General features: G+C 34.2%; 1 protein-coding gene and 1 pseudogene across 1 annotated transcript; one reads left to right on the forward strand and one right to left on the reverse strand.

Annotated features, from left to right (window-relative positions):
• The first annotated feature begins 1,981 nt into the window (after window positions 1-1,981).
• LOC114743514 (adenylate-forming reductase 03009-like) lies at window positions 1,982-3,504 on the forward strand (annotated as a pseudogene).
• A 7,131-nt stretch (window positions 3,505-10,635) lies between these two features.
• Window positions 10,636-12,340, reverse strand: LOC114743499 (adenylate-forming reductase 03009-like). Its single transcript, XM_028931709.1, has 3 exons — window positions 11,551-12,340; window positions 10,959-11,466; window positions 10,636-10,901 (listed from the first exon to the last, which is right to left on the reverse strand). Exons 1-3 carry the CDS (start codon window positions 12,338-12,340, stop codon window positions 10,700-10,702), a joined length of 1,500 nt encoding a protein of 499 aa, XP_028787542.1. The 3' UTR covers window positions 10,636-10,699.
• Window positions 12,341-16,346: the final 4,006 nt, after the last annotated feature.

Consider the following 16,346-nt stretch of genomic DNA (forward strand, 5'->3'; position numbering starts at 1 on the left):
TCCTCTCTCCACCCCAACTCTCTCTTCCATTACAGCCAAACCACGCACAAAACCGAAAAGAAAAGGGTAGGAGAATGATCAGGAGGCTTAACTTGTAAGGTTAATCGGTTTGCATGTGACCCAAATACATCCGATCACCACCTCCGGCAGTAATGAAATGGGGAAGGAAAATGAATTCTGATGGTTATGAGGATGGATCGACACGTGCGGGCTGTGCACATGAGGCAATGGACCATTTTGCCTTTAATTATTCCTTATTTCTTATCCCCCTTCCACATAATTTCCTGAATTTGTGAATCCAAAAATTAATCCATAGTATTTTAGATGGATTTTGCTCATCCAATAGCTTTTGTGACCCTTAAAATAATTTTCATAAAAATTTGGGACCAAAAATCATCTCTCAGCTATTTTTCCTGAATTTTCCAAAAAAACAGCCCTTAATTCTAGAAATTAATCCTTAACCCATTTTAAGGATTTTATGCCTCAAATAACTTCTTTACCTCATAAAATAATTTTTCTAAAATTTTCTAGTTAATTAGAAACCTCTAAATATTTTTCTTAGAATTTTCTAAGAAAACAACCCATTTTGCTATGAAAATAGCTTTAAAATTATTTAAGCCATTTTTTGGGGAATAAACTTTTCTAAAATATTTCTAGACCTTGAAAATCAATATTCCGTAATTTTTCCCAATTGTAATTGGACTATTAAATAATTTTAATGAATTTTCTCTTTTCTGCTCATTCTGTGTCAAAAAATTCAGGATGTTACAAAATTCATAGTAAGTTGTGATGTTTTTTGAACTGCGAATACTACAGGTCATTGTACAAAATTCGTGCAAAGAAATTTCAATGAGATTCCATTCTACGGCATTGCCTCATATCACAACAAAACTAACTTCAAATGTTCAAACGGCAACTTTTTCGCCCATGCTTCAATAATGCAGAGGTAGAATATGAAATCCTATATCAGTTTTTTTTCCCCTTCACATTGATCATATACATATATACATGCATCTGATTTTCTAAAAATTAATTTTAATTCAATTATATTATTTTAATTATGATTGAGTTGACTTCAATTCCATGATTAGATCATTGATCTCTAAATTACTGTCTCAACTTATTGTTTAATGACCGGTATGTTTTGCACTATCTCCATATATTATCTTCCATGGGATGGCTGTGCTGTAGTTTACAAACTTAATTTATTTTTAAAGAATTAAAATTCTGGCCATAAAAATTAATAGAATTGCTTTCACATATTATGATTTAGAATTAAATTCTGGATACACATGTTAAAAGAAATAACTATAGGCATATGAAAACGCTTTTTGATCAGTTTCGAAGCATATCTTAATTTTGATAAGCCCGAAACCTGACTCATTTACTTTACTCTATTAAAAAATAACTATAGAGATTAAATCTCTTCTTCCGCTGTTTTTTGGGAGGAAAAAAAATTGTCAGAGCATCTGAAGACAATTTCCTCTTTTATGCTCTTCCAATCCTTCATATAGGATCTAATTATTCAGTTAATCTTAATTCTAAATATAAGATTCATTTATCATATTTATCAATTTTTTTTAAATTACCCGTATTAGGAGAGGGAGAAAGGATATTAAAGAAGATGATTATTATGTTTTAAAAAAACATCGTATTTTTTATAATTAAGTAATTTACCTAACTTTCTAATATAATCAAATTAGTTAAATAGTTGTTACATTAAGAACCACAGAAAAAAAAAAGATTTCAAACAATCTGTATTGGTTGATAGAGTCAAGGGATAGTTTGAATGTGCAAACTATCAGCGACAAAAGGCGGCTAAAAATTCAAAAACAAAAACAAAAAAAAGAAAAGAAAAGAAGAAGAATAAAGTGGCTATAAACAGAACATTTCCATGGACGGAAGGGAACACGGAAAACCAATTGCCATGCTTCCACATCTCAATTTCTGAATTCCTAGCAATCCAACTACAATTCATTCCATGGAAACCCCTGTAAAGCTCCCAAGCTTTAGAACCCAGCTAGCCATTGAGGCCAAGCTTCACACAGATTCTTTCGGCTTTTCGAGAGTTTTTCCTTCCGATTTTCAGAGATCCATTAGCACGACCAGTAGCCACTTCTGTGACATCGAAGTAGAAAGCGAAGAAGAAGAAGAAGACGATGATTCTGTCAAACATGTCCCAGAAGAAACCTACGACACTGAGAACCAGAAGCCTGCCATGATCCCACTTCCTACCAAGCATGAGCAATTGCAACTATCAAAACCTGCACCAAAGAACGGATCAAGACTGTCAATCATACTGCTAGATCAAGGGCTTTTCATCGTATACAAGAGACTTTTCGTTCTTAGGTTGATCCTTAACATAACTGGCCTGGTTCTTGCAGCAACAGGCCATTTACCATATGCAAGAAACAGGGCTGCTCTCTTCTCTATTGGCAGCATACTCGCTTTGGTTCTCTGTAGAAGCGAGGCCTTCTTTCGTGTCGTGTTTTGGGTTGCAGTGAAGCTCCTTGGGAGGCCATGGGTGCCTCTTCTTCTCAAAACTGGTGCAACCTCTCTTTGACAAAGTGTAGGAGGCATACACAGTGGCTGTGGCGTTTCTTCTATTGCTTGGCTCGTATATGCTTTGGTTCTCACTCTTAAAGACACAGACAATACTTCACCAGAGATCACAGGCATCTCCATCATAATGTATTTGAAAGAACTCATCGTTTTGCTGGTTGGACAGCTCTTCTTCTCCTCTGGGCCTTCATCATACTCACAATCTCCTACGACCCAATATCCAAATCCTACACGAGCCACCTCTGGTCTAGGTTGATCAAAACACAAGAGACTTGGTTCACTATAGCCATCACAGTCATTATAATCATCTCATGGTTGACAGTCCGACGGGTTTGCGTCGAGGTCTCCCCCGCTTCCGGCCACGCAGCGATCATCAAATTCAATGGAGGGATCAAAGGGGAAGTACTGGGAAGAATCAGCCCTTCACCACTTTCAGAATGGCACGCCTTCGGAATGATCTCGGACGGAAAGAGAGACCACATGATGCTTGCTGGTGCAGTTGGAGACTTCACAAGATCTCTGGTCCCAAACCCACCAAGCCACTCGTGGGTTCGCCAAGTTCACTTCGCAGGCCTGCCATATCTGGTGAAGTACGAGAGGGTGTTGTTGGTGGCCACCGGTTCAGGAATCTGCGTGTTCCTCTCATTTCTGTTGCAGCCATGTAGAGCAGACGTGAACTTGCTGTGGGTGACTAAGGGGATTGAACAGAACTTTGGGAAGGAAATCAAAGGAATGATGAGTGGGCATCCAAAAGAGAAGGTGATAGTTTATGATAATGCTGTTCTTGGGAGGCCACATGCGTCTGAACTCAGTGTGATCACGGCCAGGGGGTGTAATGCTCAAGTGGTCATCGTCACAAGTAATCCCGAAGGAAGTGGAGACGTTGTGAATGCCAGCAAGAAAGCTGGGATTCCAGCATTTGGACCCATATGGGATTCTTGATTTATGTTTGCAAAGAGTTGTTACAATTTTTTGTTATTGTACTGAAGGGTACAATAGCAAGTAGATTCTGATAATTAATTATAGAGTAAAATACTCTAACCACTCCTCAGTTTTAACTAAATTACATAGACATCCCTTCTATTTTGAAAACCCATATAGACCTCCCTCACAATTAAAATACAGATTACACTAACCTCTCTTGTATAACTGATATTTTATTTCCATTTATCCAAACTATTAGTTAACAGTTGATTGTAACTTTTTAAGTTCTTTTTTTTAAAACCAAAATACCCCTCTTTATCATAAGAATTAATTAAACACTTATATTCCTAAAAAACTATGCAACCAAAAACTGCTTTTAATACATGAATTTTCAAAATTTGTAATATATTATAAAATTTATTAATTTTGAATTTATTGTAAAATTTTATAATTTTAATTTTTCATCATATTTTAAATTTCTTTATTTTATTTTTTAAATGGTTAAAAATATATATCAAGCACATATTTTTACTCACTATATAGTATAAACTACGTAAGTTTGATAGATTGAGTAAGTTATTTGAATCTATAATTTAAAATTCTTAAACACATTTTTCTGCAAACATTTATAATAAACACATTAAGTTTAGATTGAAAACATTAAGCAAATAACTGTTTGCAAAAACAAGAAAATAAAAATAAGAAAAATAAAATAAAATATAGTTTAATATAAATTTTGGGGATAGATCAGAATGGGGTAAAATAGTAAATAAAATTTATTTTAATATAAATTTTAATTAAAGATTATGTTTTTAGAATCTTTTGAGAATATTCTTAACAGTGTTAATGTATTGGACTAAACTGTATATTTTCAAAATAGATGGGAGGTTCGTGTAATTAAGGTATAACTGAAGGGTAGTCAATGTATTTTACTCTTAATTATATATATATTTGAAATGATATAATTGTCATTTTGATTATTTGCTTTAATTTACATAGACATAGTCTGGTTTTCACCTCAGTGTCTTCATTCATTTTATTGGGGCCTTCTGCTTCAATAGATGGTTCTAGTCGATCAAGCATTCCTGTCCACCAAGTTCTCGTGACAGAAACCTCTGCTTTATTCTAATGACTCCTAAAAGAGGATGATTTGAAGTTCTTGATTTCAACAAGGAAATGCTAGAGATTAAAGAGATATTTATCCTTGGGGAGAATGTGCCTTATCCTCTGAAGTTAGACGAAAAGAATCTCAAGAATAAAGAAAGTTTCAGGGTACATATCTTATCTTAGTTGGAGAAATTCTTTCAACATCTGCTCATATCGGAGCAGTTTAAATTTTGGCAGGTTGTCTTGTGACTGAGGTCTGAAGTAACAACTATTTTGTGAAGAATCGGTTCGCACATCATATCGTAACTGAAATTGAATCCCCTTCTGGTGTTTCAGTAAGAAAGAATTAAAATTCATAAGAAGTTGCTATGGCAAATGATGCCTTAGGCCAAATTCAAAAGCGTTCACCTCTTCTTCATTAATTAATATAAAAGTTAGTTAAGAGTTGGATTTAGTTTTAAATATAGAACCTCAATTCACTTTATCTTCCAAATTTATAATTTTTTCACTAAAATATTTCTATTAATTATACATATTAAAGATGTTCCTACCAAAAGATAGTTCCAATACACGTGATTAAAGATAATAATTTAGGATTGACAACACACAAATATTACAAATAATTAACTTAATTCATTTCTTCAATATCCAGAAATTTATTATCTAACTCTTGTATAAGCACCGGAGGTAGTAGCACTTTTAAAAGGGACCACCAAACTATGGAACATTCTTCACTTGGTCATTTAATTAGCCTATTTAAACTTCCCATGGTCCGAGGGACTTCATATATAGAGAGAATATTATATATGCTTACTTATTACTCTCTATGGTCCAAAATATAAGAAGTCTCCTACAACAAAATTTTGGTCCACAAGATAAGAAGTTGACAGGGTATAATTAATTATAATTTTTTGTTATCCCCTGTTATGAGGAAGATAGAGTTTTAAATGTAGGGGAGATGAGAAAATTTCACAATCACATTATTGAAGAAGGTAAAATAGGCAAAATTTTATCAATTTATGGTGCATTTAATGACTTAACTAACATTTCTTGATCGGTGTGAATTGGTTAATAATGTTTTATATTTTAGACGGGACATATGAATAGAGAAATGATAGTTACGTTGTGTTAACTTTGATCAACCAATACCTTTCTTAGGAGGAAGGCAGACACAGTTGACTGATCTGATCTTGTGTCTCTTCTTTTCTATTGAATAACATTTTGCAGTTTCCATCGAAAAGATGTTCCTGCAAATATTTAGGAAATTAAAAGTCATTAAACTTACAAACAATACCCGTTCTTAATACAAGCGCTCCATTGATTTTTATTTTTATCATAAATATAAGACCCCAATCTACTTTGTCTCTTATATTTATCTATTTTTCCCAATATAGTTTTTGTAATAATGGTAATTCTAGCCAATACACTTGATTAGTAAGGGTATTTTTAGCAAAGATAACATATATTTATTACAAATAATTAATTTAACTAAATTTCTTTATCTACTTAAATTAGTCAACTAGCTTTTATATTGAGCACCGGAGGTAGTATAAAATCAAGAAATAATTAACATCAAAACACATCTGGGATAATAATTGATGTAAAAAATCTCATATTGACCAATTCTACTTCCCAATTTCAATCAGTCTTTGTCAATCTGGGGATATTAATTAAATTTTTAAAAGCTACGTGGCATCTACTAATTAGAAAAAGCACATAAGTAAGGGAACCAGTTTCGGTGCTCATCCCTTTGATGAGTACCGTAAGCTCATCGGATCTGAATCGTCTATATCTGATTTGAACGGTTCAGATTTAAAATATTTAATTAACTATTTTTAAATAGAGAAAATTATTTTTTTGAAAGAATAATAGTTAAGAGATCATCACCATTTTAGATCCTATACATATTAAAATAATTATTTTAAATAAATAAAAATAAAAAAGAAATCAAATCTGAACCGTTCAAATCTGAACCGTCCATAAGTAAGCAACGATAAGAGTGTCGTGTGTTTTTTTTGGGGGAAGGAGGGGAGGACCTTTTTCATTTTTTTTTTCTATTAATTTTTACAGCACTACATATAATAATTAATTTTCTCGGGAAAAAAACGAACCACCTAAATATACGAAAAATCTTGTCAGACCAATACACACACACTCTTCTAAAATATTCATGCCCCATTTTAAGAGGGAAGAACAAAGGAAATATATCATCAACATTCAAAAATATTTAAAATTAATTTCTTTCATTGAAAGCATAACTTATTAACCATAAATTGTTTATTACAGTGATATCACGCAAATTAATACGTATTAAACAGACATGCATCATGTTATTATGTTATAATCAAATTTAATCTTTGATTAAATACTCTGCAAAATATCTTATCACTGAGTTTTAACTTTTCAACAATCAATTAATTTTCATCATATGGTTTAAAATTTTCTAGATATAGAAAAAATATTTAATTTGTCTATCTCTTACATTTTTAATTTGGATTATAATATATAAGTACAATTGTACAAAGATATCACAGAATGCAATTGGATAAATATTGAAGCTGTCTATAATACACATACTGAAATAGTCTTGTTACGCTCATGCTGGGTAAGACGTCAGGATGCATGAGGTTGAGCTTCAGGACAATTTTTTAATTATACAAAGCGTGATATTATTGAGGCTACTAATCATCGTTAAGCACATAATTAAAGAGACCTGACGTAACAAGGGTGTATAAATATAACTAAGTTACGTAGAAGAACTGGTCCTACGTATTATTAGGGTTCTTTGTATATAAATATAATTTCAGTTTCTTCCCAGCGACGTCACAGAAGCTATAGGACCTCAAGAAAAGAAAATGCAGAGTCACTACGTACAGTGCCACTGACGCAACATCAATTTTTTTTCCTTATCAACTTATAATAGGAAGTGTTCAAAGATTCGGTTTCGGATAAAAACAAAATCGAACCAAATTAATCAGTTCTAAAAATCTTGGGAACTACTCATTTTTAAAAAAAAAATCGGTTTGGTTTGGTTTTTTTTTTATCGGCTTAGATTGGTTTGTATCCCATTAAATGATTTTTTTAAAAAAAAGTACAAATTTTCTTTTCTAAAATTTCATTTTTACAGATGTACATACAGTTATGTTGTGTTTTCTCTATGTTATAATTTTGAATCAATATGTTCCAAATTTCCAATAACGTATATAACATTTAAATTAATAGATTTAATATTATTAAAATCACATATTTAATAAATTACTTTTACTAGTCTAATATTGTATTTTGTGTGCTAATTGATCTTATAGGGTCAGAGCGAAAAACTTTGGCTGGCTTTTAAAATAGGATTTGAAATAATATTCAAATATTTGAAATAGTATTTAATTTTTTTTCAGAAAAAAGCCTAATTAAATCCATCAAGTTTGGTTTGATTTGGTTTAGGTCTAAAGAGATGGATTGAAAACCGAAACCCGAACCAAATCAATCCATTTGACAAAGTTAAATGCTAAACCAAGATTTATTTCAGGTCAGTTTTGAAGGTTTTATCATTCATGTTGGTTTGGTTCAATTCGATTCGGTTCAAAATAGATTTGGCTGAGCTTAAAAGTAGGGTAGTGACTTATAGGGATAAAAGACGAAAAATAAATAATAAATAATTATACCGGGATAATTGAAATTGACCGTTGGAACAAGTCCAGCACTAAATTTCTCAACACAAAGGGCAAGTCATCAAGTGCTGAAAATTTAATAATTGTAGCCGCAATAATGTCTTAATTAGTTTTAATATTTCCGTTTTTGTGCAGTCAGTAAGCAAAGATTATTTACAACCTTTTCTACTTGACAGAACGTCTTGGAATTAAGGAAAAATAGTTTAGAAAAGAAAGAGTCATACCTTCCGTTATTACATATAATAATAAAATTATTTTGCAGGTATTTATACTTTTTTTTTAATTTTAATTTGGCATTTATATATTTTTCCTCTCTTGACCATATCTTTAAACTTTTTTCTGTGTTTTTTTTTTTTTTTGCCAACAAACATGTATTACTAAGTAGAACAGGTACAGGTACAAAGCTTCAACAAAGCTCCAAAACAAAACAAACACAGGCAACCCAAACCAGAACAAAGAAAGTAATTACAGAAATAAGGAAAATTGAAAACAACATGAGAACAAGCGGCGCAACATCCAACGACCATTGCTCCTGAAAAAAGGGTCGCAACACCCAATTTGACGGGTAAGGCCCCTTCATTGAAGCTTTAGCAACTCTAGCAGCTACTAAATATGCTTCTGTGGGAATCCACTCACGGGAATGATTCCTGAAAAAATTCCTTGAAGAGATAAAATCCTCAAGGAGGGGGACATAGCTCCAGCCCATAGATGAACAGTGATAATGGACACACTGAACAAGCAAGAGCCTATCCATAACAGAGAAGATGATCCATAAAAGGCCATCTGAAAACCAAAAATGAGAAACTCGAGCAACAAAGGAACCAGCCATACTCCCATCGGTAGGAGAAAAAAGGCAAACAACAAACACAAACCAATCATAACTTCTTTCATAATAGATCTCAATAGCCCTGCTATTTGAATTTAGGCCAACCATTCGAGTTCTTCCCCGCCTTTTTGTCTTCCAAACCTCATAACCCAGGACTCCCAAAATCCTCATCACTGAAATCCTTTGCTCAAGGAAATTCAGAACCACCGTTAGAGCAACAGAGAATCCCCAATTCCTATTTTTCGTATCATACCTCACCACCATCCTTTTAACTGTATGGAGAGAAAGCAACCATCTTGAGCAAATCCGCAGCACCAAGACCCACGGAGGCACCCACCGGAGGTCTGCTTTGAAGACCTTCACCATAGAACTTGACTTGCAACCCTTATCTCGTCCATCCACCAAACCTCCTTGATCATCACCTTCAGAGGATGTGCACCCAAACGGCACACACGATGGCCACGCCGTTGGGACACGAGAATAGACCCTCATTGGAAGAGGAGAAGAGTCCCTCTGGAGAAGAGGGAGAGGCCGACGCCTGAGCAGCACCATAGCCGCAACTCGACGGAGCGAGAAACCCCAGGAGAGGGAGAGGAAAACCCTAGCAGAGGGAAGGGTGCAACTGATAATCTTTTTTGATAATTTTTGTTGGGATAAACTTTGTTCTTTGTTAGTCCATATAACTTTGCTCTGTTAACCTCTATTCGAATGTTAATAGTGCTAACAAAGCAAAATTAAGAGATTTAATCCAGAAAAAAATATAATTTACCAAATTATATATAATAAAAAAATAGGATAAGGTGCTTAAATACCTCAAAGTATTCATGAAGTAACACCCAACAGCTGAATTTTTTTTTTGGCTACTATAAGTCATGAAAATTTATTTTCGTAACAAAAATACCTGGTCGTTATTGTTAAATTTGACTGTTAAATTATGCAGTTTGATTAGTGTTTTTAATGGTCAAACTTGACTGCAGATAATAACTCAGAGCGGAAATATTACAAAACAAAACTTTGAGGATATATAAGAGTAAAAAAAAATTTCAAGTGCTGGATACTCATTTGTGTATACTTCCAGAGTAGTTAAACACTTTGTCACTGAAAAAAAAAATATAGATAACTACAAAATGGTTTTCCCTATATAACACAAATGAAAAATAAGAAAAGCCAATATTGGTGATTTAGCCATCGGATATACTCCTCCGGTCCTAATTATAAGACCCAATTGACTTATTTGAGGAGATTAAAGAAGTAAGTTAAGTTGGTTATTTATAATAAATAAGTGTTGTTATTCCTAAAATATCCTTGCTAATTAAGTATATTGGCTAAAACTATCATTATTAGAAGGATTATCTTGGAAAAAATGCATAAATATAAGAGAGAAAATGAATTGGGTCTTATAATTAGGACCAAATAAAAAGTCAAATTGGGTCTTATAATAAGGACCGGAGGAGTATACAGATTGTAAAGTCTGGTGCAAATCATCAGAGCTGGCAAACTCGATACGAAAGCTAACATGTATGAATACGAACATCTAAAGAGGAAAGGAACATTATTAATGGACAGTACGTACCAAAGGAAATTAATTACTTGATAAGAAGAAAATGAAATTAAACTAAGAATCCCATATCGGTCCAAATGCTGCAATCCCAGCTTTCTTGCAGGCATTCACAACGTCTCTGCTTCCTTCAGGATTGCTGGTGACGATGACCACCTGAGCATTACACCTCTTGGCTGTGATCACACTGAGTTCAGACACATTTGGCCTCCCAAGAACAGTAGTATCCTGAACTATCACCTTCTCTTTTGGATGCCCACTCATCATTCCCTTGATTTCCTCACCAAAGTTCTGTTCAATCCCCTTAGCCACCCACAACAAATTCACATCTGCTCTACATGGCTGCAACAGAAAGGAGAGGAACACGCAGATTCCTGAACCAGTGGCCACCAACAACACTCTCTCGTACAGGTTCACCAGATATGGCAGGCCTGCGAAGTGAACTTGCCGAACCCACAAGTGGCTTGGTGGGTTCGAGACAAGAGATCTTGTGAAGTCTCCAACTGCACCAGCAAGCATCATGTGGTCTTTCTTTCCGTCTGAGATTATCCCAAAGGCGTGCCATTCTGAGAGTGATGAAGGACTGATTCTTCCCAGTATTCCAGCTTTGATTCCTCCATTGAATTTGATGATCGATGCGTGGCCGGAAGCGGTGGAGATATTGACACGAACACGTTGAACTGTGAGCCATGGGATGATTATAATGATTGTGATGGCTACAGTAAACCAAAATTCTTGTGTTTTGATCAACCTAGACCCAAGTTGGCTTGTGTAGGATTTGGATTTCGGGTCATAGGAGATTGTGAGAATGATGAACGCCCAGAGAAGAAGAAGAGCGGTCCAGCCAGCAAAACGGTGAGTTCTTTCGAATACATTGTGATGGAGATGGCGAACCAGTGGGAATGCTGCCAGAGAAGAGAGGCAAAGAAGGCCAAGAATGGCCGACGCGACGCCTATGATCTCCGGTGAAGTGTTGTCTCTGTCTTTAAGAGTGAGAACCAAAGCATATACGAGCCAAGCAATAGAGGAAACACCACAGCCACTGTGTATGCCTCCGACGCTTTGCAAAATAGCAGTTGTGCTAGTTTTGAGAAGAAGAGGCACCCATGGCCTACCAAGGAGCTTCACTGAAAGCCAAAACACAACACGAAAGAAGGCCTCGCTTCGACATAGAACCAAAGCGAGTATGTTGGCAATAGAGAAAAGAGCAGCCCTATTTCTTGCATATGGGAAATGGCCTGTTGCTGCAAGAACCAGGCCAGTTATATTCAGGATCAAGCTAAGCACGAAAAGCCTCTTGTATACAGTGAAAAGCCCTTGATCTAGCAGTATGATGGACAGTCTCGATCCGCTCTTTCGTGCAGGCTTTGATGGTTGCACTTGTTCACGCTTGCTAGGAAGTGGGACCATGACAGGCTTCTGGTTCTCAAAGTCGTGGGCTTCTTCTGGGACATCTTCAAGAACAGTATCATCGTCGTCTTCTTCTTCTTCTGGTTCAAGGTCACAGAAATGGCTGCTGGGTTTGCTGACAGATCTTTGTATGGAGGAAGGGAACACTTTGGAAGAAGAAAAAGGCCAAAAGCGATTGCTTTTTTGTGGTTCTGGTTGAGCAGCTTTGGCTATGGCGAAAGGATCTGCATGAGGCTTGACCTCAAAGGCCACGCCTCTGCAACTTGAGAACCTTACAGGATTTTCCATGGATAGCAAAGAGGGAAAGCTATGAACTTGTAAGTTGAAATATGCAAACAAAGGTAGTACTGATCAGCTTTCAAGTTTGTGTTCTGTTCATGCAAATAAATGATTTATTTATAGGCGCACTGGCTCTTTTATCTTCCATATTTTAATTGCTTTGATTTGGTCAGCCTATATATTCTTCTTAGCACCTTTGGTATAACTAGTTGGCTATGGGAACTTGAAGACCATTTCAAAGTTTTTCTTTCTTTCTAATAAGACAACTTATCTTGATCTGGATAGAATATTCAATATTCCTCGTGAACCAGACTTTCTTCCAAATCATTTTCAGGGTGCACATATATATATATATATATCTGTGTGTGCGCGCTTCTTCCTTCATCATTTGGTCGTCTAATTCTTCATTTCATACTAAAATAATTTATTTTGATGTTATACTAAAGTTCATCTTGAACTCTCAATATAAAGATATGGGTAAAATATTATATATCTTCTTAATTTTGGTACACAACACAGAAAAGTTTATGATAATTATCAATACATTTAATTAGAAGTTTAATGATATTATTTTACCAAAAAAAAAAGTGTGAGAGGTGATATTTGTTGTCTTTAACCATGAATGCCTTATTAGTAAAATAATAAACTAATAACCTAGAGGATTTTATATAAAAATTGAAACTTTCTAGGGGTTTCACTATCATATTCTAAACGTTTATTTATTTCAGGAGAATTTATGTTCAATTTAAGTTTGAATGTATAGATAAAATTACTATCAACATAAATATAATTAATATAAATGGTAAAAATTCATATGGATCCATACTGTTCACAAACCATGACAAGTTTAATTAACTCCAGGTGGGCCTGGCATATTAGTTGGTCGGATTCCATGTAACTATAGACCAAACTAAGTTTTTTCTTCGACTTCCTAAATTTCATATTAGTCGAGTCATAAATTCCATCAATTCATTTTTTTAAAATTAAATTAATCTTTTTAAATGATGGTGCTAAAAGAAGGTTGGACAACCAAGTGGAAAATCAAAAAAGGAGGAAGTGAACAGTTTAGAAGAAACGGCATTCAACAATCACAATATATATTTAATAACTTGAAAAACATAACGAAGTAACTAAACAACTGTTATAAATTATTCGAACTTTTATACACGTCACAAAAATTATCAAAAATAATAAGATATATCATGCATGACCGTAAGCAAATTACGGTGTTGAGAAACATCAATAAAGTTTTGGCAAGAATAAACCTCTTTATGTGTATAAAACAAAAGAATAAATTAAACCTGTTTATAACATGCGGCTAAGGCCGGAAGATGAACATTATGAGATACTGCACTTTGATATGAATTACTCCCTCCATTTTAAATGTAAAAGTTAATTGTCCATCTCCTTACAGCTCAGTAGCATAAAAGCTCTATGTAGGAAGACGCAATTTCAATCCTACTTGTAATCTCATTCGCCTCTTTAATTAAAAGAAAACAAGCTAGTTGAGTAGTTTGTTTTGGTCCTATATACAAGACTCGAATATATATTTTTCTCCAAATTATCTCTATTAATTCACCATATCAAAGGGGTTCTGTTAATAAAACGATTTCCAGTACAGATAATTAAAGGGGTACTTTAACCCTATGTTTTGTGTGAGAAAAATGGAGGGGAGGAAAAATTTTAATGGGTTTTATTTAAAAAAATAGAAAAATAAGGTTATAATATTTTAATAAAGAGAATATATAAAATAAAATAATTTAAAAAACGTTAATTTATCCAACTCATTAAACAATAAGCTAAGATAAAGACGAAGTCAATACGGTGAGTCAGGCTTGAATTGCAATCCATGATACTTTCTGAATAGAGAGACTTGGGAGACACCCAGACACTTTTACTGATGGAATAAAAATATTCTTTCCATGTAGTAAATAATCTCTAGAGACATAATTTCTTTTTGGTGAGTAGAATTTATTACCACTGTGATGATTCTTAGACGTCATTGAATTTGTCGTCTCATGGAGAAATAACATTATAAATATATATATGAGGAAATGTTCAAATCTCAAAGTCAACACATCTATATAGTTGATAACGAAATGAAAAATTATTTGTTTTGATTTTGGCTGAGTCTTTGGCCAAAAGAATGTATAGTCGTTCGTCATCACTCCGTTTACCACGTAAATACAGATAAAGAAAAATACACCAGTCATGCGTAACAATAAGTGAAAACTACTCCCATAAAATCATATTTCAGGTTTTATTTATTTATTTTAGACAAAATACAGTAATTTAATAGGTAGCTGGGCAATTAGTTAGCGTTTATCGTTATTGTGAAGCGTTAACATAATTAAGTTTTAAACTTGAGCGTCTGTTCAAATGGTATACCATGAGTGGCTATTAAAGTTTTATATTTAAGCCGGCTCATTAATAATATGCATTTAAATTGGACTACAAATGTTGGCCAAAAAAAAAAATGGACTATAAATATTTAAATCTCGATATAATTATTACTACTAGAAAACACCTTTTTACACTACCCAATCTATCCCGATTATTGTGCCAATGATGTAATAACTGATGCGGTGGTATTTTTGTAAAAAAATGATACAATTGTTAATTCAATTATTCTTACACCTGGAGTCATTATTACTTTTTACATCAAACGTTAACACAACCGGCATAAACATACTTAAATGACAATAGTAATTATGAAAAATTGGTTTAATTTTACTAATATTTACATTAGCCTATCTCTTACATTTTCGTTCTCTTGAAATAATCTAAACTCAAATAGTCACTATGTCCCGTCACTGTCTATTTAAGGTCAGAAGCCAACTCTCCTTATCCATCGTCTTTGTCTACTTTGCGGGCAGCCCCACAATGGTGAAACTGCAAAAACCATCCACATGCATCCTTCATCATCCCTCTTCCCCCTCCCTACCATCTCTCCCCCTCCCTCGCCTCCCCCGTCTTTGCCTCCTTTCAAACCAACTACTTACAAGAGTAGCGGTGATTAATCACTACCTTTGTCATGTAGTGTCTCACTTTCTACGACCTCGACAGCAACTCAACCTGCTATTCATGATAGGCAAATAGAGTATGATGACATGGATGACCCCTCTACTAACTTGCTTCCCCTCGTTGTCTGATGAAGAAGCCTCCTCCTCCTTTGGCTATTAGTTTTTTCAATTTAAAAAATGCAGTTTTTTTTTTCAAACAATTTTGTAAAGGAAGCTCCATATGCCCCATTGATTATATATAAATATATATATATGATATTTTGTGATGAGCTACCGTTGTTTATATTCCTTTTAATGCATTTTTCTCCTCTTGGTCAATAACAACAAACCACCCTAAAACTAGGGTGGAAAACATTCCTAGTTTTAAAAAAGGAAAAATAAAACTAGTATGGTGGTTATTTTTTGGGAGTGTTTGTGCCGGGGTGTTGTCAGTTTTGATGTAACATTTAAAATTAACATCGGTTATCTAGTGTTCGATGTAAAATGAGCTTTCAACACCAAGTTCCATGTCAATCACGTTCAGCTTTTGCCCAGCTATGAATAAGGCTCGCCCGCCTTAATTTTGTGGTCTCAAAACATGGAGAGGCGTGTTCTCACCTCTAGAGCTGTGTGGAGATGGCATCGAGCGCTAAGTCATCTTTGATTCCATCCATTGCCTCCACTATTCTATTCTCACTGTAGTTAACATCGTTACGTTCATTTCATTTCTCCCCTAAGCTATTCTTTTTGTTTGAGATTAGCTTTGAATGTCTATCCATTAATCTGTTAAATAGGATGAAGAAACTTACCAAGTATCTAGTCATTCAAGTATGAACAGATTCAAGTTGTATTACATTGAATGACCAAGTATTTGTCAGAGATCTAGATCATCTTTACAAAAGGAACTGGCCTTCGTTTCCTTTCTCCCCATTGACCACCGATAACTCATCTTCCTACGTTTATTTCCTCCTTCATGAGATATTTTCTAAGCCCTAATACTAGTTAGTTGCTAA

This window comes from Neltuma alba, unplaced genomic scaffold, assembly GCF_004799145.2.
Source record: "Neltuma alba isolate B1F8T4 unplaced genomic scaffold, ASM479914v2 tig00004040_pilon, whole genome shotgun sequence".
Lineage (NCBI taxonomy): Eukaryota > Viridiplantae > Streptophyta > Magnoliopsida > Fabales > Fabaceae > Neltuma > Neltuma alba.